We start from the raw sequence: 26,100 nt of genomic DNA, 5'->3' as shown, positions 1-26,100 counted from the left end.
CACACATACAGAACATTCAGGAGCTACACCTGGCTCTTGCTGAGCCCTGCCTCCTATGGGACTCGGCACTATGTCCTCTGCTCCTTGGAGCTAAGGAATGAGCTGGAAGTAGGTGGGATGGGGAGCAGGGGAAGGATAGAGATAGAACAGAAAGAGAAGGAGAGAAAAAATAGTGATGTAAATAAACATAATGTGTTAAGTGCTTTCCGAGGGCGAGGTAAAGCCTGTTGTTGCACTGCTATCTCTGACTTACAGATAAAGAGATTGAGGGTCAGAGAGATAACATGATAAAGTTCAGAGAGCTTTTATATTTATGTAGTAGAGTTGGGATTTGACCCCAAAGTCACTTTCTGCCCCCTTTAATACCTTCCCAAGACAGAAGACAGGGTTTGGGGTGCTTCTGGAGGCTCTAGAAAAGGCAGTTATTCTGGGGTGGAACTCTATGGACAGGTGAGGTTCTAGCCCCCGCCCCCCTTGTGAGCCGACAGAGTTCCTAGAGACCAGACCAAGTTCTAAGGATTCTGGTAACTCCTTCTTATCCCAGTGCCTGACCAGGGGAAGAGGGCAGCACAGCCTTGGGAAGAATGGATAAACACGGTGAGTGGGGTTGGAGGACAGGGACTCCAGGGTGGACCAGTAAGCCCATCACCTTGGCAACCCCAGAGTAGAATTCCCACCTTTTCTCAGTTACCCATCCACGTACAAGTCCTCTCCTCTCTCTTCTCTGAATACTCTTGAAATCTGCTCTCTCATCTTCACCTGATGCTGTTCAGATCTTTGTCTTCTCTGGCCTGGACCACTGTAATGACCTGAGTGGGTCTCTCTCTGTCTCCTGTCAGAGGAAACATCCTAAAGGTGGCTCTGAGCACATCCCTGTTCAGTGGCTCCCCACTGCTGAAGGACAAAGTCTACACTCCATAGCCTAGCCCCCAAAGTCCCAACCTTCCTTTCCAACTCCCCCTCCTGCCCAAATGTTCCCATCACCCCCTCTCTATCTGTGTTCTAGGCCTGGCCTTTCACAACCAGAAGGATCCTTAATGTGTTTTCCTAAATAAAGTGCAGTGGATGCTGGTTCTCCCCCTTTAGCAATGCCAAAAACTGGCAGAATCTTTGAAACAACTTTTCTTGAAAGATTTCAAAAGTCTTGGATGAAATTCAGAGGCCCCAGTATTACCCACCTCATCACATATTGAGAGGGCGGGGCAGATGAAGGGGCCCGATGTAAGAAGCGGTTAGCTGGGTGATTACATACAATTGGTGCTCAATACACGTGGGCTGGAACTCTAGCCTTATTATCTTTCTCCTTTGTCTCCAACCTCTTTAAACAGGGTGGCAGGGATCAATTGAAATTTTTCTTGACCTTTTCAGGGCAAACCCCAGGAGTTTTGTCTTCCCTGCCCTGTTCCCGCTTTCATTTCATTACAAGTCTAGCTCTGCAGATCCAGCAGACCAAAGGGCACACGGTGGGCTGGGCCAATGTTTGCTGAGTGAGTGGTAGACACCTCCTGGCCAAGGCCAGGTTACTTTCATATCAGCCCAGGAACTTCCCACCTGCCAGGACTGCTACTTGGGATGGTAGAGTTTGTGCCCCGAACGCCTGTCAGCAAGGGGGACAGTGGTGGCTGAAGTCCAGCTGACAGTTGGGGTCAAGCCTGGAAGATGGAATAGACACTCTTTCATGGTTGGCTCCCTCCTAGGGCAGCCTTTTCCTAATTGGTTTGCCAGTGGGGGTGAGGGAGGCGGCAGATTTCTATTTAGTCTGCTCATAAGGGGGCACTTTTCCTGATTGTTTTGCTCATGGGAGAAGCCCTTTTCTAGTCGTACAGAGATGCTGTATGCCCACCTGCTTGCCCGCCTAGCCGCAGGTGATGCTGGGCTTCCCTAAAGCAAGGCCCACTTTGAAGAAGACAAGATATAAACAACCACCTATTAAAATGCCAATCAGGGCACTTAATGTTTACTGACAGCCAGCACCGCCCACGAGAAGGAAGGCGGTGATGAATTATCACCTCTAGGCTCGCAAGCCTCATTGCACCTGCTAGTTCACGGCTTCCCGCCGCGCCCAGGACAGGACCCTGTTACCTGCCTTACAGTAACCCTTGAGATAGGCACTGTTTTCCCCCATTTTACAGATGGGGAAACGGAGCTTGACAGAAACGACGGGACTTGCCTCAGATCACTAGCTAGAAAGTGCAGGAACCAGGGAAATCAGGCCCTCCTTTGCCAAGGAAATCCTGCACTCTGTAACCCTCTCTTGAAATCTTGCTGGCCCCGAGCATCTCGTACGCACGGTCCTTGGGGCCCCTGACTTTTTTGGGGGGTCGGGTTGCGGGTAATAGTCAGGGTACCCCAACGTTTTACTGACCTCTTCCCCGACCCACCCACCCCGCAGGCGTCAAGACCCCCTTGTGGAAGAAGGAGCTGGAGGAGCCCCGGGCCGGGGAGGCAGAGGCAGAGGCCGCTGAGGAGGGGTCGGAGGAGGAGGAGGACGACGAGGACGACGAGGAGAGGCTGCCAGTGGAAGGCGCGGCGGAGGGCGAGGCAGAGGGCGGGGAGGCGGCGCGCGGCGAGGGCCGCGAGCGGGGCTCGGTGTCCTACTGCCCGCTGCGCCAGGAGTCCAGCACCCAGCAGGTGGCGCTGCTGCGGCGCGCGGACGGCAGCTTCTGGGGCTGGTTCAGCCCCTTGGCGCTGCTCGGCGGCCTGGGCGCTCCGGCCGACAGGTGAGGGCGCGCAGCTCGGCGTGGGCGGGATGCACGGGCCACGGGGCCGCAGACGGGAGCGGCCGGCGCCGTGCACTGAGCGCCCCGGCCCCCGCCCGCAGGAAGCGGAACCCCCCGGAGGAGCCGTGCGTGCTGGAGACGTCGCGGCGGCGGCCGCGCGGCGGGGGCTGCGCGCGCTGCGAGATCCTTTTCTGCAAGAAGTGCAGGAACCTGCACAGCCCGCCGGCCTACGTGGCGCACTGCATCCTGGAGCACCCGGATTTGGGTGAGGCGCGGGCTTCGGGAGGCGCGGGGCGGCCGGGGCCCCTAAGCGCCCCCTACTCCTAGCTTCTGTGGCCCTCCATCCTCCCCTGATCCTAAACTTCCCGCAACCCTCCCCTCTCCCCAACGCTGAGCGCTCTCCAGTACATTCCATGGTACCACCTCTTCTCAGAGCCGTCTTCCCAGAGCGCCTCTATCCCGCAGGCCTGCAGGCCCTCCGCTGATGCGGCGGCCCCACCTGTCATTAGCGCCCACCTCGTGCAGAGCCCATCATCTGGAGCTCCATCCCTCCAGGAGCGTCCCCCCCGAGGGCCCCCGCCCCCGGGCAGCACACAGTGCCCACCGCCCACCTGACCCTCGTCCCCTGACACAGCCTCACACTCATCTCTTGGGTATTTCAGGTCCTTCTGGCCCGGTGGGCAGAGGCATCGCCTAGAGAAGAGAAAACAGCCCTTCTGGGAAACTTGCCCCTTCCGTCAAAACATTCAATAAAGCCTCTAATCAAAGTGCCAGTGCATGGAGGTGGGGCCGAGGATCTCAGGGAGGGTGATAAAGGTCGACCCTCCTTTCCCTTCCCCCGGGTTCAAGCCAGAGGGGAAAGGGAGGGAGGAGAGCCTCCTCCCTCCACCTCCCCTCGGACAGGGCGGAACAAAGCACTTGCAGCCAAGGGCAGTCAAAGGCCATTCTCCCCACTGCTCAGAGAAGAAAAGGAAGGCTCCCGGCCAGGAATGCCAACGCCCGCGGGAAGTTGAGGGCTGAAGCTTGCCGGACCTGCCCCGCTCCTGGGGGAAGCCGGGTCTGGATGAGGTCAGTGTGTGCAGATGAGGCACTGGCAGGTATGGAGGGGGCAGGACTAGAGAACCAGAAACGCTGGATCCTGAAACGCTGAGACAGGACTGGGAGGCTGGGGAGCTGGGTCTTTCTCCAGGAATCCCAGCTATTCTTGGCCGGCCAGCGGGAGCTCCTGGAATGCTTCATGTGTGGCCAGGAGAATGGGGCCATTGTGAGCACCAAGCACCCCCCCCCCAACGCCTGCAGAGCCCCGAGCCCCTGCAGTGTGCAGACCTTCAGAGAGGCCCCTGTCCTCTCTCTGCCACACAAGGTTCTCCATCTGGCCAGGGGAGTGAGGTGGGGGAGGGACATTTTGATTTTGAGGAGAGGCAGGGACCCTCTCCCCATCACAGCTACTCACACAGCTCACTGGTCCTGGCTTAGATGGAACAACATAGTTGTGGCCTCCCCAGCATCCATGCCCACCTGCTGTCACTGGAAATCAGTTCAAGAAAGGCTGCTTCCCTGCTCCAAGCCCACCAGCTGGGGCATTTCTTTATTCCACAAAAAACGGCCCAGCAGGCCTGCTTCTTGTTCAGTCTCCTTCTTGTTCTGGTCCTGATGCCCCTGAAATTGGAGACCCTTGTACCCAACCCATCTAAGCTTCCTGAGGGGTGGGGCCTCTGATTAAATAAGACACATTTCTCCATGGACTGACAAGGAGGTCCTGAGAGCAAGGGACGGTCTTGCAAAGTGGTCCCAACCGCTCTGTTGTTTTGCATCCTTCCTGGTTGCCCAATGCTGTAGCCCCACAGACAGGAATTGCATCTTTAGGGAAAAAAACAAAATTCCCCAGGACTGGGGAGGAAAGGGTCCTTGGGGAAAGGGTCATGGCATCTGGAACCCTTTTTGGCTTCTCGTTCGTTGGATTGATCCCACAAAGATCAATGTCTTGACAGCACAAAGACATTCTCCAGGGAACAAACGCAGGCAAACTTTCCTGCCCGGACTTCTGCAGGGAGCCCCAGAGGCTTCCAGACAGGGTCTGTCCTTGGGGCAGGAGACACAAGTTGGCCATGAGGGCATCCGCAGTCCACTAAGAGGTTGGGGGCATCTTCAGAACAGGGCGCCCCCTGAGTTGGCGTGCCAGCAGCCCATCCAGGGCAGCTCTGTGGCCCAGCGGCCTGAGGCAGTTGTCTGACGTTTGGCCTGGTCCAGGGACCAGTAGCGATCATCTCTGAAGAAGATGATGGAGCCGTTGGGCCTGGGCAGGGCACCACTGACCTCCTTAGGGACACTGCCCCAGTCCTGCAGGCCTCGGGGGTAGTAGGGCTCCACCTGCAGTCCCCCTGGGGCCAGCACATAGTAGCGGGGGCCTTTGAAGAGGATGAGGCGGCTCAGAGGAGGGAAGAAGAGGGCTGCATCGGGGTGGCGAGGCAGGCCCCCTGTCCGGCACAGCTGTGGTGAGCCCCACACTGGCTTGGTGCCCCGGAACCTCCAGCATCGACTTCCTGTAGGACATTGGGAAAGCCAGGGTGAGCTGGTGGCTCTTGCCCTTTGGTCCTCTACCCCATCTCTGTCCCCTCATACCTCTACCCTCCTCATGTTGGAATCCAGGGTACTTAGTATTGGTGATACTCAAAATGGATCAGTTATAAACAGAGGAGGGACTGTTGTGGCCTCCACTTCCAGCAGGTGTCAGCAGAGGGCAGGTAGCACTGAAAACCTACCGAGCCCAGGCAGGAAGCACGCCCCTTCCCGGCTGAAGAATGGACTACAGAGAAGGCCAGGGGCTTTCTCCATGTCCATTGCTACCAATGAGGGCAGGGATTTGTTTTGGTCACTACTATATCTCAGAACCTCCAACCAAGTTTGTAGAAAGCACTCAATATTTGCTGAATCAAGAAATGAACACTATTTTCTCATGTAATATACCGCACATTCCTGACATTTCTTTTAATCCTCCTTCCCCAACAAACCTGAACGATTCTTTTCTCCATTCAACAAATTCAGGTTCCAAGAGTTAAGTGGCAGGCCCGACCCCACACAGCCAGGATTCCAAGTAAGGTACGGTCTTCTGCTGTATCATAGAGCTCAGAGCTGTCCTCTGCTTCCCTCTAAACTCTTTTCTGAAATCCTCCCACTCTCTCTCTGGGACAATCTTGACACCCCCTAATCCATCACTAAAGGAATCTCCCAGTAGAGGTTCCTGGAGCCACAGGTTCAGATTGGAATTGAGACTCCTCCCCTCTTTTGACCTTGGACAGGACACCTTCCCTCTCTAGGCTTCAATTTTCTCATCTGCCCCAGGGCTGCTACCTTTGAAGAAGTAGAAGTCTCCATCCTCCAGTGATACTGCTGCAGCCTCAATGTGGGGGGGCAGTCCCGCCCACCTTTCCTGTAGTGGGAGGGGCTCGGAGACGTTGCCATCAGCTGATACCTCCCAGAAGTGGCTCCCTTGAAAAATGTACAGTTGCTGTTGCCCATCTGTCCAGAGATAAGAGATAGTTGACGAGTGATCATCAGCCTCCTGCCTAAGGAAGACACTTTCCTAGAGCCCAGCTTCCCAAACAGATGAGAGAGGATGCGTGTGCACAGGTGGGGCAGGAGGGAAAGTGCAGGAGAAAGCAACGTTTTGCTTGACATGGGCATGCCAGCTTGCAGAATGCTTGTGACCTGGGATTTCTGGTTTTTACAAATTTGGCTCACCGCCCCCACCTTGTACTCCAGCTCTGGAGACCCTTGGAGATGTGGGGCAGGAGGGAAGAAGGAAGCAAGGCACTAGATGGGACCATCTTACCTACAGTGATGGCATCGAAGGAAGAGTGGCAATATTTAGGACCCCGGGTTTCGGGGTGCCTTCCCTGGAGTCTGTGGGGGTCCCAGGCCTCAAAGTCAGTGAACAGCTTTCCCGGGAGCTGGATGGCCACTGAGCCCCCCTGGGGCTTCCCTTCATGGGGAAGGAGGGAGGTGGGAGAGAATGCACACTGGTTGGGGATGTGCTGAGGGCTCAAGACCTCCCCCTTGGTTCATTTCACTATCTGATGTGAGGGGCAGGGAAGAGAGCAGGGGTGAGGGTTAAGAGTGGTCTTTGATTGTTGGTGTTCACCATAGCACCAAACTCAGAAGTCTTTCCTACCAAAGAGTCTAGTAAAGAGGAACCTACTGAGGTAAAATTGGAATGGGGAACCAAACAAGGATTTAGAATTCAGGGCAGAGGGTCCTTTTCCCTGAGTCCTGGACAATGCAGATGGCATGAGGGCAGAGTTTGGGGACCCAGACTGTGATAATTATAGCAGTTACAGTAATTACACCACTATACCTCACTTATGAGAGTGAGGCAGAGTCCAGGAAGCTTGGAATTGGCACCAGCTCCTGAATCCTGGTCTGCAACTTCCTAGCTGTGTGACCTTGGACAAGTTATTCAACCTCTCTGAGCCCCATTTTCTCCATCTGTGGATAAAAAGGTGCTTACCTCATGGGTGTGTTAAGTGCCTGGCTAGAGTAGACACTTACGAGATAGCAGCTGTTATTATTACATTTGTGTAGGTTTCTTAGGCTACAAAGCATGTTCATACCCACTCCAACCACAGTCTTGTGAGGTAAGCAGGGCCTCAATTATTGACTCTTTTTTTTTTTTCCCAGAAGGTAAAACTGAGGACCCTAAGAGGGTAAATGCTTTGCCCAAGAGCAACTGCTAATCCAGAATGGAATGGTGACCTGATCCCAGGGCTCCTGGCCCTGCCCGCCGTGCCATGGGCTCTGACGGACACAGCCCTGTGCTGAGCCGGGCCTGGCTCGGGTCCAGGTAAGTCTCCGGGCGGCAGCACCGGCCAGTTTATTTTGGGAGAGACCTTGTCTAAGTCCACGGCCAGGCAGAGGCCCAGGCTTGGGAGGAAAGTGGGCATCAGCATCACGGATGGGGCAGGTTTCGGGGCGAGCAGTTGGAGCTAGGAGCAGGAATGAGGGCTCTGGGGTCTGGGTGAGACCGAGGACCGAGTCTGAGTGATGGGGCACTGACATGCGAGGAACTGCCGCGGCAGGGGCTGGTCAGGAATCAGGATTCGGGACGCAAAGGAGGGCCGCACACTGGAATTGGGTGGGATGCTAGAGGCTAGGCATGGGGGTGGAGCAGAGTAGGAGCCTGAGGTTTTTCAGATTTGAGGGGAGCCTTAAGTTTCAGGATCAGGAAGGACCAGCGACGGGGAGGCCAGCTCCCTTTGCTGAGGATGGGGGATCGTATTTGAAGAGCAGGTGTCGGAGCCCTGGGGGCCCCGCGGCGTAGTTGGTGGGAGTGGGCGCCGTGGCGGGGCTCTCGGGGGCTCACCATACAGGCCCTGCACGGCCAGCACGTCGTCCCAGCTGAGCAGCGCGTCGCGGCCCAGCTTCTTATAGTAGGGCGCCATGAGCGCGCGCGGCGCCGCCGAGTGGGTCAGGCCGAGCGTGTGGCCGATCTCATGCGCCAGCACCACGAACAGGTTGCGCCCGCGGCGGCGGCTCAGGGACCAGCGCTCGTCTCGGTCGAAGTGCGCTTCGCCGCGGCGGGGCAGGAAGGCGTGCGCCAGGGCGCCCCCTGCAGGCGGCGAGGAGCGTCAGGGGGAGCCGCCGCCGGCGACGCCCCCAGCTCCCTAACGGCCCTGCGCAAATGCCATCCGGGTGTTTCTGGCTGCTTTCTGCTGTTTCCTCTAATTAAGTCTGGCAGAAGCTGAAGTGTGGAGCAATGATGACTAGGCTGTGGGGTCTGGGCTCCGAAGAGGCAGCTTGGTGTACACACAGCAGAGGGCCAAACTGCGTGGCTTGCAATCCTGGTTTTAACCCCGTACTAGCTGTGTGACCTTGGGCTGATAGCTTAACCTCTCTGTGTCTTAGTTTCTGATCTGCAAAATGAGAATGACGATAAGAAGGTTCTTCCTTACAAGATTGTTCTGAGGATTAAAAAGGACGTGTGTATGTTACAGTTAATACAGAGTGCCTACAGTTAATACAGAGTGCCTACAAGATTGTTCTGAGGATTAAAAAGGACGTGTGTATGTTACAGTTAATACAGAGTGCCTAATAACTGCTACTTATTTTGGAAAAGATCTAGGAATAGGGATAGTGGTTACCCCAGAAGGGGGCATACTGAGACCTTCTGGAGTGTTGGTAATGTTGTTTCTTGATCTGGATGCTGGTGTGTCTATGCATATTAAGAAATACATATATTCTTGCATTCGTTCGTTCTTGCCTTCCCTCTGCCGGTCTCTGCTTCCCTGCTTGTAATAGGAGTGAGCAGAGGAGTTGGGCTGGATCAGTGATTCTCAAGCTTGTAGTGGGCCCCAGATGGAGCTTATCAGTTTTGCAGTTTCTAGGACCCCCAGCTGCTCAGAATTTACTTTCTGCAGGGGCAGGGTCAGCAAACAGCACTGTGATGATGCTGGCCTAGAAGCATATCGAAGGTCCTTCCAGTGTTGCCTTCTTGGAGCCCAGGCCTGCAGGGACTGACAAAAGTCGGAGGCTGCTATTTAAGGGAGCCTCGTGGGGGCGTGGAGAGCTGGCCATATGTAAAAGGAATATATGCTTCCAATTCTGAATATGCCTCGAGCTGTTTTGAGCCATGTTAGCCCTTTCTGTTTAACCCTTACAATAATCCTGGGAGATAGACAGGCAGGTTTCAAAAGAAGACATAGCTTCAGACGAAACACCTGTCCCAAATCAGAGCTGACTCCCAGTCCAGTGCTGCCTTAGCTACCAGATACCACTGGGTATGGTTATCAGTGCCTCATGTAGATAACATGGGTGAAGTGAGTTACATGCAAGCACATGTGTGCGCTATACATGAATTCTCGAAAAGCCTGGATTTCTCCGTCTACCCTGGGTCCCAGCAGCAGAGTTTGGAAGCGGACTTTGCTCTGGTTGTGCTTGATGGAAAGTCGGAGAGTGCAAGGGAGGTGGGGACCCCAGTTCTCAGGCTACACAGGGCTTAAGTCCCCACCCTGCAGGGTTCTGATCAAGTTTCTTCTCTTTAGCGGGGAGGAGATGCACAGTTGGCCCACATTCAGGTTCTGAAAGTCGGTGTCGGCCAGAGCCAGAGGAAGGCAGTTTAAATTACAGCCAGAAGCCTTTAGTTTGGGGACAAACAGGGGAACTGGCTGGGCTGTGGGTGTGTGAAGCAGGTGGCAGGGAGTGGGGAGAATGTCTCCTGCCCTGTGGCAGTGACTGTGTGGTAGGTGGCAGGAGGGCAGGATTGGGGTCGTGGTAGCCTCTGGATGTTTTCTGAGCCTTGGTCTGGAGTACATCCACTCTTGGACAGCAAGAAGGGCACAGGTCTGTCAAGAGGCAGGGGATGGATGACAGGACCCCAGAAGGTTTTCCCAAAAAAGATAACACCCTTTAGAGTTTGCAAAGCACCTTCTACACAGAACACCATCTGACTGTCCCTTCAGCCATGGGGCACATAATAGGGCAGGGACCACTGCTCCCATTCTGCAGATGGGGAGACTGAGAGTTCTTTGGAGGGAACTGCAGCTTGGCCAAGGCTAAAGGGGAAGCAAATGCTCCACTGCCCTCCCCAGACTGCCTCTCCTAGTTGGGTTTCCCTCCTGCTGTGTGGGAAAGAGGCTCTGTGTTAGCACCTGGGCCATCGAAGGCGTTGCTCAGCCCGTCGTTGTGGTCCCCTTGGAAGAAGGTGAGGCGGATGTCAGCGGGGCCTGTGGCCGGAGCCTCCCAGAACTCCAGCGCCGAGACGTTGCTCCACAGCTGGAAGGCGGCGCGCACGGCCCCCCGAACTGCCGGCTCGGGCAGGTGCTGGGGCCAGTTTACCAGGCGGTAGGAGAGGTGCTGCTTGTACCACTTGTTGCCTGCCACCCAGAGAGGTCGCGTCAGTCATACCTGTTGCAGAGCCTGGGGCTGGTCCCCCAGATGCTTCTGATGGGGAGGTAGGCCCTTCCCCAGGAAGTCCCTGATCTGATGGAGGAGACACAGCCCTTGGCCTGAGAAGCCCCCCGTTTGGCTGTGGAGACACTGCTCTCGGACTGACAGAACTACCCTTGTCCTGCACAGTCCTCAGTCCTGTGGCTTGGCCTGGGGAGGCCCCAGTATAATGGGGGACATGCAGCCTCTGCCCAGGAAGAGTCCCCAACCAGAAGGACTCTCTGGTCTGGGGTCATCTTCCCCACAGCCTGGGTTGAGCTTGAAAACCACTCTGTGCCTCTTGCTGGCAGCAGATCCCCGACCCTGCCTCCCGTGTTGGGGTGGAGGAGAGGCAGGGCCCCCTCTCCCCTCTTCCTCCGCTCCACCCCTCACACCCTCCTGCCGCCTCTCTTCCCTGTGCCTTGGGGGCCTGCTGCTGACAGGAGACCACAAGACTCATTTATTCAAGGTCCTTCCCTGACCCCTGGCCCTCCCCCTCACTTCCTCAGGGACTCTGCAGGGCTCTGAGGTGAAAACAAATAAGAACAAAGGGTGTGTTTTGTCACTAACCGAGAGAGAAATTTTTCCATCTCCACTTCGAGAGTCCCTATTCCTTTGCTCAGAACTACAGCTCCTCCCTGAGGCCTGAGCCTCTGCCTCTTGCCTGAGCCCCAGGTCCACTGAGACCCTCTGCAGCTCACCATGCAGCCAGGACCAGGGTGCTTAAAGGTCCCAATCCCAGAGTTTTTCACGGCCTATTTCTGAGCCCTGTTTTCTCAGGGGCTGAGACTGTGACCCCAAATGGAAGACTCGCAGATCAGAGGCAGGACTCCTGGGCCCCAAATCCCTGGAGCGTGGGTGGAAAATGGGCAGGGCAGGCCTGGCTGTGCTCAGAGGCCAGGCCAGAGGACACAGCCCCCGCCCCTTGGTGGGGGGAGTGGGGGGTTCAGACCCCGGCCCTTTCGTCCTGGGGACCTCTTTGCCTGAACCAGGTAGGAGGAGTGACATCATGAAAGTCTGGCCATCTCCTGGTCCATCTCTCTGCTCTATTTTGGGGAAATTGAGACCAGAAGGAAGGGTCTCGGGTGAGTGAGTAGCGGAGCTGGGCCCCGAGCCCGGGCCCCAAGGCCAAACCCGGTGTGCTTGCTGCTGAACCACACAGAGAAACAGGCACTTTTGCTGAGACTCAAGGCTTAATTAGCATGGCTCCTCTGGGTCAAAGCAGGGACTCTGCACGAGCTGAAATCCTCCAGAATTCTCCAGAGAGCAGAAAGCTGAGCGCCCTTTCACTCCCCACTCCTATCCCCCCCCCCCCGTAGAAGTGGGGGAGGGCTGTCCCTTCTCCCACCCCGGAGCCGAGCTCCATTCAAGGCAATGCTGCCTCCCAGGGCCTGTTTGGCCTGGCCGCCACCCAACCCCTCCCAGCCAGGGACCAACCCTCAGGGAGGGAAGAGGGAAGGTTTCTGAGGAAGGGAGGGAGAGGAGGGCAGAGGAAGGCCTGGAGTCCAGAGGCACCGCCTGAGGGTTCATTATGTGCCAATAGCACTTCTTGTTGAACTGTAAGTCTTCACCAGGCATCGGACAGCCTGGCACTGGGCCCCTTCCCACCCTGCTAGGTGTGACCAACTCTCAGCCTCTCCTCCTCCACCTTTAAGCTTCTAGAAAAGTGTGAGGCAGCTCCTGCCTCTGCAGCTAGGGAGGCCCCTCACTCCATGAGCAAGAAATGGGGAGGGGAGGGAGGACAAATAGGAACAGGAATTGAGAGAAAGTGACTAATTTTCCCTGGGAGGGGAGCCGGGTCGGGGGTTGTGGAGGTGCCTGTTGAGGAGGAAGGAACCACCTGGCTGGCAGCCTGAGCCCTCTCCCCTGTCTTCTTCCAGGTTTGTCCTTGGAGCAGGCTGGCCATTTCAGGCCCCCATCCCAAACTCCTGGCCAGGCAAGGCTGGTTTCCATGACGACCACTAGGTCACAGTAACACCTGGCACTGCCCCCCCCACACCCCTGCACGCAAATCCAAAAAGGAAGAGGGAGGGAGAAGGAGATGGGGAAGAGCTTGGGGGGATCCTGAAGCTTGACTCCCAACAGGCAACTGATACTGTGAAGAGTTATGGGTTGAGATCCCAGTTCCTCTACTTACAACCTTGTAATGAATTATAGTCTCACTTCAAGCCTTGACTGCCTGACTTGCAAAGTGGGACTAGTAAGTCTTACCTTCTGATAAAAGTGAAATAGCAAATGCAATAGCAGCATGAAGCTGCCTGGCATGTGGTGGGTGCTCAGTAAACATCCCTGCTGCTTCCTTTTCCATCCCAGTTACACCCCCGTGGCCCACCCAGCTCTGTGAGGGAGCGGGGACATTGCAGATCAGCCCAGCAGACACAGAGGGGACCCAGTGCTTGGAATGAGGTTGCCGGATTTAGCAAGTTAAAATATGGAATGCCTAGTTAAATATGAATTTCAGATAAACAACACACAATGTTTTTTAGTGTGAGGATGTGAAAACCAAACAAGTATGTGTTGTTCATCTGAAATTCAAGTTGAACTGGGCATCCTTATCTGGCAACCCTGGGGCCCACTTCATCAGGACAGCATTCACCCACATAATGGAAAGTCACTGGCCTAGAAACCCACATCATTTTTCAAGCACTTAAGCATGTGCTGAGGTTTTTCGAATCTGGCAACTCACCTAATCCTCTCAATGATAAGAAGGCTTGGCCGCTCTCTGGCTGTGTGGCCCTGGGAAAGTTGCCCAAGCTCTTTGCCCCTCAGTTTTCCCACTGTAAAATGATGATAATAATGGCCCCCATCTCATAGGGTTGTTATGGGATTAAATGAGTTAATCCATTTACAGCCATGCTTGGTACATCATAAATGCTCAACACTTGTTAACTGTGGGATTACATTTCCTTTCTGAAGCCATAGGAAGTGCTCAGTGCCTGCCAAGCCCACAGCTCCTTTCTAGGGACTGTCTTCCCACCTAGAGGGGAAAGGAAGTCAGGCTTCTGTGGTTCAGGTTGTGAACAAGAGGGACATTCTCTGTCTAGCCTAGACCACTGCTGTCTGGACCAGGGGTCAATGAAATGGGGAGGGAGATGCCTTAGCATGAATTTCTGTCTAAAAGGGCTGCACCAAATTGGATAGTGACAAGTGGACTCCATCAGACCCTCCCCTGGGGCATGAGAAGATGAGATGCTGCCACTGTGAATGCATGGGAGGCCTCATCCCAATTCTCTGGGAGACCAACTCTAGCCTGGGAGCACCACTATTGAGACTATCTGGGGCTGCCCCATTTCCCACTGTATCCTCCCAACAAGCCCTTCCCTTGGAAATCAGGGCATCTCCTTGGCAACCTAAACAAGCTATGTTTCAGATGAGGAAACAGAGCAAAGTGACATGGCCTGGGTCACACAGCTGAACTTGGAGCGCCAGCTCCAGGGATGCTGTTCCAGCTCACACTGTTCCTTCATTCTACCTTGTCCTTCCCCTCTGCTGGCCAGAAACACAGTGGGATGCAGCACATGTTGGCACCAGGGACATCTTGACCCCAGAGTCTGGACCCCATCACTGCCTCCATGCTTTACTAGGAATGCAGTCGGTCAGTACTGGGGACCCAGAGTGGCTGCACATGTAGACACAGTGGAACTGGATTGGCAAACACCTGGAAACAACCATCCTCTGACAGCTGAGGGGAACAGCCCACAGTTTCCTTATGGATTAGCTAAGGGCAAAAACCAGTGTGCCTTCTGTTCTGTTCATAATGGGTCTCCTTGGCAAAATTATTAATGCAATTTAAAAAAATCAAAGGCTGTAAGTGCTCACAGTAAAATTAGTTGTAGATGAGAACCTGACTAAGTAAACCTTTCTTGTTAGGAAATTTTGAAAACTGGGAAAATCAATCAGAGGAAATTAAACTTAGTACAAACAAGATGTTCAAATTACACACGGTAAAATTTCTTATTGACAAAGAATTGACAGAAGAGTCAAATTTCCGTCATAAATCTTAGATCTGTAACATCTGACCCTGGAAGATAGGATTTGGACAGAGAAGGGAAAAAGAGCAGGAGGCGAAGGGAAGAAAAAGCCCAAAACTACACAAAGAAAATTACAATGGCAGAAACTGTCATGCATAAAATGTTCAGAATAGGCAAATCCACAGAGACAGAAAGGAGATTGATTGGCGGTTACCAGGGGCTGGGGGAGGGAGAATGAGAGTGATTGTTTCTTTTTGGGCCTGGGGTTTCTTTTTGGGGTGATGAAAATGGTCTGGAATTAGATTGTGGTGATGGTTGCACAATGCTGCGAATATACTAAAAAACCACTGAATTGTACACTTTCAGTGGGTAAATTTAATGCTATGTGAACTATATTTCAATAAAGCTATTTGAAAGTGTGCCATGGAAACATAAAACTGATTGATGAATCACATCTTCGTTGAATAATTCTTATGAAAAAAGAATCAATTCTGATGAAAACGACTTCAGTTAAATATAAAGGAAAATGTTGACTGCCCCATGTAGCACACTGATCAAGGAATGAAGTGGGCTTGAGGAGGTCTGTTCTGGAAATCAGTTGCATAATGAGAATTCATTGGTGTAGGCATAATTCTGATTTAAATGTCTGTGTTCACAAACATGGTCCTTGAGTTGAGAGGTCCTATTCGCCCACCCTAGGCAAGAGAGGTTACTGACAGAGCCAAGTCTGAGGCCGTGACGTGTTTTTCTGGCCATGGGGCTTCAGGATGCTGGGAAATCCAACCTAGCTAGATTGTACCAGTGCTCACCTTGCCCTGCAAAGCGTTTCTTACGCCTCATTTTGGCCCGGCGTCCAGCAAAAAGGGCACTGACTCTCTGGGTCCAGGCCACCTGGCTGTCAGTATCTGCTACTCCGCAGCGGGGCTGTGTCATCTGGCGCAGGGTAGCCGAGTCTAGCACGCCACTGATGGGCAGCTGGGACACCCACTGGAACTCCCTGTTAGGAGGAATTGAGATAAAGGACCACAGTGGGAGGCTGACTGGTGGGGGTGAGGGTGGGGAGCTGCCTTGGAGACAGCATGATGCTGAGGGCATGGGAGGAAGCAATGGAGCATGACCCTCTGGACACACATGGGAGACCAGCCTTTGAGGAGAAGGGAGGAGGTGACCCAAGCTTTGCACTCCAGCACCCCCAAGTCCTCCACACCCCTCCATCCTACCTGATGGCATTGCGGAATCGCGTGGAGGTGGGACCTTTGGGGACCTGATCATCGAGATATCCGTACTTCTCCAAGAATAACTGGGGGAGAGAGGAACATCAGCTTTTCCCACCGTGCGGCATCCTTTCCTCTCCCTGAGTCTCCAAGTGTCCACAGCACATATGTCATTCCCAGTCTCACCCCTTGTCTCAAAAGGATCTGTGAGCTACTGAAGAGTCTTTAGGATCAAAGTGAGAAACTAGACTCAGTTCCAGGCCACCCACTGACTAGCTGGATATAGTTCTTGGAGGCCAGTGGAGAGAAGTGTGTGACTCATTGTCCACCCCTATCACCAGTCCTACCCTTCAGGGAAATGATGCACTCGGCTCCCTGCTTGCCCTTCTCACTGATAAAGCCCCATCAATGGGTAAAAGAAATGTCACATCGCTGCTTAATTCTTATACCAACACGCACTCTCTTCATTTTTACCCCTCCTTGCTGTGTTTCCAGAAATAATTTTCTGTCTTCTTTTGTTCTCTTACTTTTCTGTGCTGTATTTCTTAAATCAGCTCCAGTCATAGCTGCAGCCTCAAGGAAAAGGCACAAACCAGGAATGAAACTAGACACTAAGAGCCAGGACCCGCAAGCCCCTCAGGGTTTGCAAGCATCCCACCTCCTTTTTGTGGATTTCATTATATCCATCTCCAGCGACCCCCACATCCTCTTCCCAATAAAGCCACTTTCCATAAGGAACCCTTATTCTAGACAAACACTTTCCAAGTCCATTTTATTGTTTCTCTGCACTAATTTATTAGTATTTCAGCACTATTGTTTTCTTTCCCTTTGCAAAGGTACACTGTTTGGGGATGTATTATGGATTAAAGGCATTCGAAGGGCTTAATCTGGAAGCCTTAATGGTTCAAAATAATGTGACATCCTGGGATAGCCAATGGGCCTGGAATTAAGAATCTGTTCCCATCCATGACTCTGCTGGGTGGCCAGGGACAAAGTACTCAACCTCTCTGAGCCTCCATTTCTTCACCTACAATGTGAGAACAGGAACAACCCCAAAAGATTCTCAGAAGGATTAAACAAAGCAATGCACATCTAGCATAGTTGTCTGGTAGACAGTAAATGCTCAATAAACAGTTGATCTAATTGATTTACCTTAGTGGGAAAATTAACAAGACTTTAGGAATGCAACCCATCTACAAGATGGGAAGTGCTTTGAACGAGTCAGTTACACCTCTGTAATCAATTCAGGTGCTCAGGCTTGCCTCGCCCCAGCCTGGTGCCTGGTTCTCTTCCATGACTCTTCCCTCTCCCTTGAGAAGGCAAGGATGGACAGAGTGACTTTCTAAAGGAAGTCAGGTAATTAATATTTCCTTAGAAGCAGGTTTGCTGAGTGAATGACTTGGGAGAGACTGGGTCACTGGCCAATATACTGGCACTCCCTGTGCCCCTCCCCCCAAACCCATGCAGCCCTTATCAGGGAGTTGGCTCTGGTTCTGGAACTGAAGCCTTGAAGAGGCCGGAAGGGGAGAGGGGAAATTGACTTGCGGCGTCTCCTGTTTCCTGGCTGGGCTGCCTTGCCTGGGACTTTGGCAGGCAAGGTGGGTGGAGGGCAGGATGGGGGTGGAGGCTTTTTTCAGGGGTCCACAAGAGGGGAAGTCCTTGGCTGACTTGTCTCTGAGACCCTGTGGATTTCAAGGCAGAGCTGAATTCCCAGGAGGCAGAATGAGCAAGTGTCCAGGACACCAGCCAAGAGACACCAAAAGAATGAGAAAAAATAATTTTAAGAATTCGACACTTTATATTTCCATAAAAGCACTGAACTGTTATAATGGGGATTACCAGGATTTCAGAACTCCCTGATACTTATCTTCTGTTTAATATGCACATATTTTAAAACATTTTTAATTACAAAGAAGAGGTCCCTTGGTGCCGTCAGTGCTGCGTGCCCTGAAGTTCTGTTGAGCAGAGGCAGACTGGTATCCCCCGGTGAGGAGGAGGCAGGGTTGAGATGCCTTCTGCTCCTGCCATCTCTAACCTTCTTCTGCGGCCCATTTGCCGTGCCTCAGTTTTCCCCTGAGAAGGTGGGAGAAACACCCGTCTGTCTGGGAGAGAGAGCAGGGGTGTGGGGCAGGTGACAGCGTGGCAAAGGGAGCCCAGGAGAAGACGCAGGATTGGGAGGCTTGTCCTGTGCCCTCCTGGGGACCCTCTGAGCTCCACCCGGATCACTTTCACAGAGGCCGTGCTCAGGCTCACAGTTCAAACACCAGGTTTTCTCTCTTCCCTGTTCTCCACCTGTCCTCTCTCCCACAGAGGCCAGGGCTGGAGCTGCATGGAGAGGAAGCTGGAGGGCTGTGCCCCTCCTGTGACTCACCCTGCTCAGGTCTGAAAGCTTGTGCCAACCTGCCTCACCTACTTGGTCAGGGCCAGGGCCACCTTTCTGGGGAGTCACTCCTGCGAATCCCTGGGAGTGGCTGTGGTGTCTGGGTGAAATGAACATGTTCTCCCCGGACCCAGAAAGCTGAAAGGAATCAGAATCCCAAGGCTTCTGGTCCTTCATTAGTCCTGACTTGTCCTGGGAGGGTGTGTGGAGCCCAGCCCATTCAGTGCCTGAAGGAATGGGAATTTCTGGCCATTTCTGAGCAGGGCAAGACTAGCAATGAGGTATAGCAAAATGAATCCCAGAACTCTGAGTCACTAGCTCTGCAGGGCAGGAGCACTGGGCCGAGAGTCTTGAGTTTCATTCCTAGTGCTGCGGCGAACTTTGTGTCCTTAAGCGAGTCCTGTGCCTCTCTGGGCCTGTTTCCTCTTCTATAAAATGAGGGGGTTGGATTAGAGCTAAGATAAACTCCAGCTCATTCTATTATTGTAGCCTTGCTTCTGCAACTGATTAGCTGTGTGAACTATAGCAAACTTACTTGATTTTTCTGTGCCCCAGAGTATAAAATGGGGGTAGGAATACTGCTTTATGTTTCTCACAGGAGCGCTGTGAAAATCCAGTAAGAAGATGTTTTGGAAAAGCTTTATGATAGTTGTTCCATTAAAAACATTATTTTTCCCTTTATAGTCAACAGAGCTTTATTGTTCGAAGGGATCTTTGGCAGCTGAGTTTAGGAGGTGCCAGCTCGCAGTCTCATGTCCACAGAGTGGTTGTGACATCCTCCAAATCAAAGAATTGCAACAGAAAAAAAAAGAAACCAAGAACTGAAAAATTACAAAATGGCAAGCTCATGCAGAAAGCAAGTTGCTTTCCTTATGATTTATTCCATCTCATATTACATTTCATCATGATTTTAGTCTTTCCGTAGTGACTCTGTGTGATTGTGTTTATCATTCATTACCTCTGTAGCATCATTAGCCAAGTCAAGATGCAGGGATGACGGCTGGTGGTGTGCCCGGTGTGCTCTATAAATAAAAATGTTTTCTGGTAATCAAGAGCACAGTGAGCTCATGGCTACTGTAGAGCTTTTCAGGGTATCTCACTGTCTTTGAGCTTTGCAATCACCTCGCAAGAACGCAAGCAGGACAGGTGTTGCTATAATGTAAGTCTCAAGGCAGTGCGGCATCTCATACTTGAATCCAAATCCTCTGACATCTGTCCCAGGATGTTTTGTTTCACATGTAGAAAGTGACTCAGAGGCTTTAAAGCTGAAGGAGCAGTCCAAGCTGCTCTTTCCGCTGGGAGATGGCCCTCAGATATAAAGAAAAAAGGTAAAATTGGGGGGTGCTTCTAGATTCCTTCTGTCTCCTCTGCAAGCAGGCCCAGGAGCAGAGCAGAAGGAAGAAACTGCTCAGGCAGGGAACTCCGGCTTTCAACAGAGGCTGGGATCACGTTTCCCATTGCACCCCAAAGAGGCCATCTGGCAAGCCACAGGTATTCAACAGGACTCAGGTACGTTCCTTCATAAAGACGAACATCTGCTTCCAAGATGTGTCGCTTTTGCTCTCTGGCTCCTGGAACCTGCTCAAGGCCTCAGGGCAGTGGGACAAGCTGGGCCCCTTTCCTTTATTTTGGGCAAGGGCCTCCTGTTCCCTTCTGTCTGACTCCCTTTCTTTTCTCCTCCCTTTCTTCGTCCCTGGTCCCATATTCACAAAGTTCTGTCAAGGTGTAACCTAGATACCTCTTATTGTAATCCTCATCCTTTCTTTCATTTTCCATCAGTAAAGGAAGTTAGAAAACTTGAGCTGACTAGTCCCCACCCAGACCCCATCTTGTATCTTTTTCTAATGCCAAATAACCATACTGTATGGATCCATGGTCTTTGCTAGGTGTAAGGCTACGTTTAAGGCATAAAATAAAGCCCTAACTCAGACTGGGTTAAGAGAGAGTTATCCAACAGTCTCTCCCTTCTTTGTTCCTGCTTCCACCACCCAGCTTTTATTAGATTTCTTGGTTTTTCTGATGAGCTTGCCAGCTGCTGCTCCATCAATTCATGGTCTTCTGGGACCCTTCACAGCCTCTTCTGCATTTCTATTCACCCTGTACCCATGAGTCACTGAGCTGAGCTCTTGGGAATGTATTCCACACCCGGGCTTCTGGGTTTCTGACTCACAGAAAGTCAAATGAATGGCTCTAGGGTATGAGAAACAGACACTGCATCTGGGGGTGGATACTCCACAGAAGCTCCAGCGTCTCCCTGGAGAGACAAACTACCCAGCTCCTTGTTGCACCCGCACACTGGGGGTAGCCATGCAGATGTGCGTAGACCATGGAGTAGAAGGCAGGTCCTGGACACACTGCCTGGTTGTTCTAAAGAAAGTCCAAGTAATGCATGGGTAGATAGGTCCCTTGGGACAGTCTGTGTTACCCAAAAACAGGACAGGGCCTGGCTGGGAATGGGAGGGGGGCCAGAGTGATGATGTCATTCATTAACTCTCAATCCTGCAACTCAGCAGTGGAGGTTTTTCCTACTCACTAATGTTGTGAGTAGCCCTAGCTTTCCTAAGTGAGCAACAATGAACTTGTTCATAATGCAGCTTTGTAAGCAGTCAGTCCCCTCCCAGGCAAAGCCCATTCTGGAAAGCCCTTAATTTTGTTACTTTGTGTGTGTACAGAGAACACATAAATCCACACACGCACACAGGGAAGAGGGATACACAGAGAGACACCCAGATAGACACGGACAGAGGTAGATGAAATGTGTACAACATACACACAGAGGCACAGGCATACAAACACACCAGAGCCAAAGAATGTTAGTGCTAGAGAGAATCTTCAAAGTCACTTATGAAATTTCACTCCCTTACTTTACAGAGGAGGAAACTGCAGCCTGGAGAAGGGAAGGGTAAAGCTTAAGATCACACAGCTTGTTTTTACTATTTCTTTCCTTCTGTCTCCTGAACTCTGACCTTTGCCTATGACCTCAGCAGGACTGCTGTGCTTTGCTTAGGGTCTGGCTCCCTGCACTGTGGTCAGGGCATTGTACCCAAGCAGAGAGCTAGGGTGACTGGAGGGGGGCTTGCTTTGTGCAGGTTCCCTTCTATGGATGGTTCTATTTCCCTAAATGACCACAACATCTCCCAATGCCATGCTCTTCTGATGATGTGACTTCAGCCCTCCTGCCACCAATTGTGGGGTTGATGTTCCCTCCCCTTGACCTGCAGCTTGTGATTCCGGCCAGTGGAAGAGAACGGAAGTGATGCTATGCAACTTCCTAGTCTAGGTCATAAAGAGGATACAACTTCCGCTTCTCTCTCCCTTTTCTCTCTCTTCTCTCTCTTTTAACACCCAGCCTAGAGACCCAACCACCATGTTTGGATGCAGCCCAAACCAGCCCACATGCAGAGACCGTGTGGACAGGCCCATGAAGAACTGAGACCCCCAGCTGATAGCCAGCATCAACTGCCGGACAGGTGAGCCTTCAGATGATTCCATCCCCAGACATTGCAGAGCAGACGCAAGCTGCCTTGATATGCCCTGTTTGAAATTCTGACCTGTAGTATCTATGAAGAGAAAAAAATGTGGTCCTTCACTGCATTTTGAAGTACGTTGTAATGAAGCCATAGTAACTGCAATGCCATCTCTTAGGAATCACAGCCCCGAACTGACTGTTGTCAAAGGCTGAAAATAGCTGCCTTACATATTTTGTCCTGTGTTATTGTTTTAGAGGAGCTAGTCACCAAGCCAGGACTTCAATCTGAAGTTCTATCTTCTAAAACAATAACAACAACACTGAGAGCAACTTCCTTTTATAGACTGCTTTGTGCATATGAGGCACTGTGCTGAGCATTTCACACACATTATCTCAATGAAACCATACAACACTCTTGCAAAATAGGCATTGCTAATCCTCATTATACAGAGAAGAAAATGGAGGCTCAAAGAGGTTAAGTAATTTACATACTGTTTGCACACAGCCCGTGCAATTGACCATATACAGAAACACATAGAAACATACCAACATACACACACAATTTGCATATGTATATGCATATAGAGACACAAACACATCTATTACACATTTCTAAAGTTCTTTATACTTTTGAAATAGTTTTTGTTCTCAAAGGTAAAAGATCCCTTTCCCTCAGTTATGTTAAATAGACTGAAGAGATTCAATCTGTTAGATATTACATTTGCCAAACACCCCAAGATGAAATTCTCTCCATCTGGGGCCACCACAGGCATGGGCGGCAGAGATATGGTCTCTGTTCTCCTGCCAAGGATTGCCTGGGACCCAGGCTTGAAGGGAGGTGGGGTGAGACTCTTAATAAGACTTGGCTTGGTACACAAGCCTGGGGCGGTGAGGATTCGGTACTTGATGTTGTAAGACTCTAAATTCAGAGAAACAAAGTGATTCTTGAATGTGCAAAAGCAGAGAGCACAGAGCAAGAGACCAGTGCTTCGGAGAGGAAGGAATGAAGGAGTTGGAGAGAGGACGCCCCTGTCGAAGCAGGGTCCTTTCCTAATATTCCAGAGTGGTGCTAGGAGCTGGCTGGTGGAAGGAAGAGGTTCAGAGGTGGCCCTCCTCTTTCTGCAGGGTTCTTAAATTCAGCCTGCCTCTTCTAGGGAAGGGGAGTGGGAGGATACCAGAAGCTTGCAAATGGCAGTTTTAGAGCAGGAATGATACTTTTAGGGGAGTAAGAGTCTCAGGGCAGAGTGCTGGACTCAGTCATTTAAAGCTTATTTGCAGCCCTTCTCCTTAAAACAGTGGAGACCTCAGTTCTAATCTTGAGAAGAGATAAGAACACAGAGATACTTCTTCGGGAAAGAAAGAAATGATACTGGTGTATTATTAAAATCACCTTTATCTAGAAAATAGATGCCCCAAGTTCATCCCCACCCCCACCTCACAAAAAGTTCCCCTTGTGCAACCTACACCAAGCAGCTGAGTCCGAAGACGGAAAATGAAATGGGAAATCTTTAAGGTTCACATCCACCTGCCTACCCCCTTTTCTCAAGTTCAGTCCCGAAGCTCTGTTTAAAGCTCCTTAGAAGCAACTCTTAAGAGTATGCTACTCTTACCCATTTTACAGAACTAGTTCTGAACTAGGCACTCACTAGCCCCTGCTGGTCAATGGCAGGACCAGCCCAGGAAGCCAGAGGTACCTCCTGAGTCTCGCTGGCCGGGGCCAGCCGGCAGTACCCTCTCGCCACCAGTGTGGGAGTCTCCGCATCATCTGACGCTCGGGGAGGGGTCCGGGCGTCTGATGAATGAACCGCCAAGTCTCCCCGGCCTAGGCGGGGTGGGGCAGGGGGTCTGCGCCAAACTGGGGTGCGGGGGTTCCCTCTCCCTCAGTTCTTGCCTATCTGTCCCATCTTGTTGCTGCCCCCTTCCCCTTGTCCTGGGAAATTCATGCCGACTCACGTGCCTGTGTGGTTCCAGCCCTGGTTTGGGATCTGGGGGTGGGGTAGGAGGGGAAAAAATGCTGCCCTGGGCTCTTTGTGTGCAAGTGTGAAGGGTGCGGAGGACAAGGGAGGGTCACGCCGATGGTCAGCTCAGATGGGACGGCTGGGTGGCCTGACTGCAAAGTTCGGGAGGGTCTCCAGCAAGCGGACCCTCCCGCCCCGTACACACCGCGTACCTCAGCCTCCCTGCGCAGCTCCTGGCCTACGCGCTGGGCGTGCTGGACGTCCAGGCCGCCCCACAGCAGCAGCGGCAGCGCCCGCAGCAGGAGGCCGACACGCACGGCCATGTCGCCGCGTCCCCTGCCTCGGGGCGCCGGGCGCGGGGAAGCTGGCCGTCGGTCCGCCGTGCCCGGGCACCCGCGGAGGCTCCAGCTCTGCGCCGCCCCGTGCGGAAGGGAAGGTCCCAGCAGCTCGCCCGTGCCCGGGCCCCGCGAGCGGGTCAGCTCCTCCGCGGTGCTTCGCCGGGAGCCGGCTCGAGATCGTCCTGCCCGGCAGTGCCTGCCAGTGGGTCTGTGGGACAGGGGACCTGGAGGTAGGGAGAGAGGGAGGGAGGAGGGGGCGGGACCCCAGCATGACGGCCCCACCCACCCCGCTCAGCCGCTGGAACGCGCCGCTGTGCTGGAGCCTCCTCCGCAGGAGGTGCGGCCGCACCCGGCGCCCCGCGGACTCAACCTCTCGCCTACCATCTCCACTGGATCCGGATCTCTCTGGGAAAGGCGGGGGAAGAAGCGTCTTCTCCTGGCGGTTGTAGCTACCTAAGACTTCGATGAATAGAGGACCTGGCCTACCAGAGGGTCATTGGTTGTTTCAGCCAGACTGGCAGGGACCGAGGCCCTGGGGTGTGAGAGAAGGAACTCAGGGCTGAGGTCAGAAGAATTGCGTTTGAGCTCCAGAGCTGCTGCTTAATTAGCCGTATGAATCCTGTCTCAGCCACCTGCTGGCTGTGTGGTCTTAGGCAAGTCACCCACCCTCTCAGAACCTATTTTTCTCAGCAGTAAATGGGGATAATAAGAATATCGATATCATGTGATAATAGGAAGCATTTAATCAGAGAATAATGCCTGTAAGTAACTGAGCTCCTTGCCTGGCATCATGCAGGTCGCACTTTATAAATGGTAGGCTTCACTGTGTGACTTTTGGCAAAGGATTTAAATACTTTGAGAGTCAATTTTCTCATCAATGAGATGAGAACAAATGATATTTAGCTCCCTGAGTTGCATGATGATTGAGAAAATGAGTGTAAAGTGCCTGGCTTTATAAACCCTACACAGTTGTAGAAAGGGTGGAGAGGTGATTTATGCGAAAACTCCAGTTAAACTCGTACTGAGCAGAAGTAAACTGTTTTCATTATCTGCCTTAGTGACTGCGAACAGATTGCTGTCTCTCTTCCAGACTCGGTTCTATAACCTGTAAAGTGAAAATGGCACAATGATACCCATCTCTGGAGCTTGTGGGATTTAGATGTGTTAATGTGTGTGAAGGTAATTTGGAATCTATAAAGTGCTAAGCAAATGTAACTCAGTGTACTTATCCTAGCTTATGGCCTCAGTAGCGCACAAGATTTTTTGTGTTGTTTAGAAAAAGGCGCCACTTGGATGGAGGAACTTTTTTTAAGGGGCCTCTTTGCGTAGACCTAGAAGCAGGCACTCTTGTGGACGCATTATTCGGAAGTAGGCCCCGCCCATCTGCCAATCAGCCAATGAAAAAGGGGCACTCATTCTGGGTGAACCAATTAGAAACAAGCGCTCCTCTGGGCGTATCAATGAGAAAAAGGCGCCCTTCAAAGACCCACACATTTCCTTGAGGGCCCCCATGCCTGCAAAGAATTGAGGATGGATTTCTTTGCACATCCATGCCCCCTCTCTGCCGGTGCCCTTGTGCGCATCCGTAAGGAGCGTCCTTGCCTGGAACTGAGATGGTGGACAAGGCCTGGGTCTTACCCTCAGAGAACTTTCAGTCTAGCGGGCCAACTGGAACCAATGTTCTCAGGCGAGGACAGAACAGATGGGCATAGACAGCTACAGGTTCAGAGCCCCGCAGTGAGCCTCGGGGAGGGGGATTCTGAAGGGTTTAGAATCTAGAAGGATTGCTAAGTCTAGTAGGGTAGCTTGAATATCAGATTAACAATGAATATATATATATATATATTTTTTTTTTGGTGGGGGAAGTAATTAGGTTTGTTTGTTTGTTTTTTAACGGAAGTACTGAGGATTGAACCCAGGAGCTCGTGCATGCTAAGCAAGTGCTCTACCACCGAGCTATACCATCCCCGGAACAATGAATAATTTTTAAGTATGTGTCAATGCAATATTTGGGACATACTTAGGCTAAAAATTTATTCGTCGTTGGTCTGAACTTCGGGTTTAACTAGCCATCCTTTATTTTATCTGGCAATCCTAGAGTGTGTGGGTGGAGGGGAGGGGGCTCAGAAG

At 52.3% G+C, this 26,100-nt stretch overlaps 2 protein-coding genes across 3 annotated transcripts; one reads left to right on the top strand and one right to left on the bottom strand.

The window, feature by feature from the left end:
• Positions 1–1,828: 1,828 nt before the first annotated feature.
• On the top strand, positions 1,829–23,477 carry C16H17orf50 (chromosome 16 C17orf50 homolog). The gene is made up of 7 exons (XM_064494930.1): positions 1,829–1,865; positions 2,393–2,720; positions 2,822–2,985; positions 3,383–3,788; positions 7,398–7,560; positions 19,583–19,714; positions 21,555–23,477. The coding sequence occupies exons 1-4, from the start codon at positions 1,829–1,831 to the stop codon at positions 3,415–3,417; spliced, it is 564 nt and encodes a 187-aa protein (XP_064351000.1). The 3' UTR covers positions 3,418–3,788; positions 7,398–7,560; positions 19,583–19,714; positions 21,555–23,477.
• MMP28 (matrix metallopeptidase 28) lies at positions 4,282–24,244 on the bottom strand. 2 transcript variants are annotated; one of them, XM_031467898.2, is made up of 8 exons: positions 23,845–24,244; positions 15,832–15,911; positions 15,421–15,608; positions 10,364–10,588; positions 8,080–8,325; positions 6,553–6,702; positions 6,072–6,239; positions 4,282–5,263 (listed from the first exon to the last, which is right to left on the bottom strand). In XM_031467898.2, exons 1-8 carry the CDS (start codon positions 23,953–23,955, stop codon positions 4,869–4,871), a joined length of 1,563 nt encoding a protein of 520 aa, XP_031323758.1. In that variant the 5' UTR covers positions 23,956–24,244; the 3' UTR covers positions 4,282–4,868. The 2 variants fall into 2 exon arrangements, with proteins under 2 accessions (XP_031323758.1, XP_031323759.1); XM_031467899.2 differs by lacking the exon at positions 6,553–6,702.
• Between the last annotated feature and the right edge of the window lie 1,856 nt (positions 24,245–26,100).

This window comes from Camelus dromedarius, chromosome 16, assembly GCF_036321535.1.
Source record: "Camelus dromedarius isolate mCamDro1 chromosome 16, mCamDro1.pat, whole genome shotgun sequence".
In the NCBI taxonomy this organism is placed as follows: domain Eukaryota; kingdom Metazoa; phylum Chordata; class Mammalia; order Artiodactyla; family Camelidae; genus Camelus; species Camelus dromedarius.
This window is presented reverse-complemented; position numbering and strand designations above follow the sequence as displayed.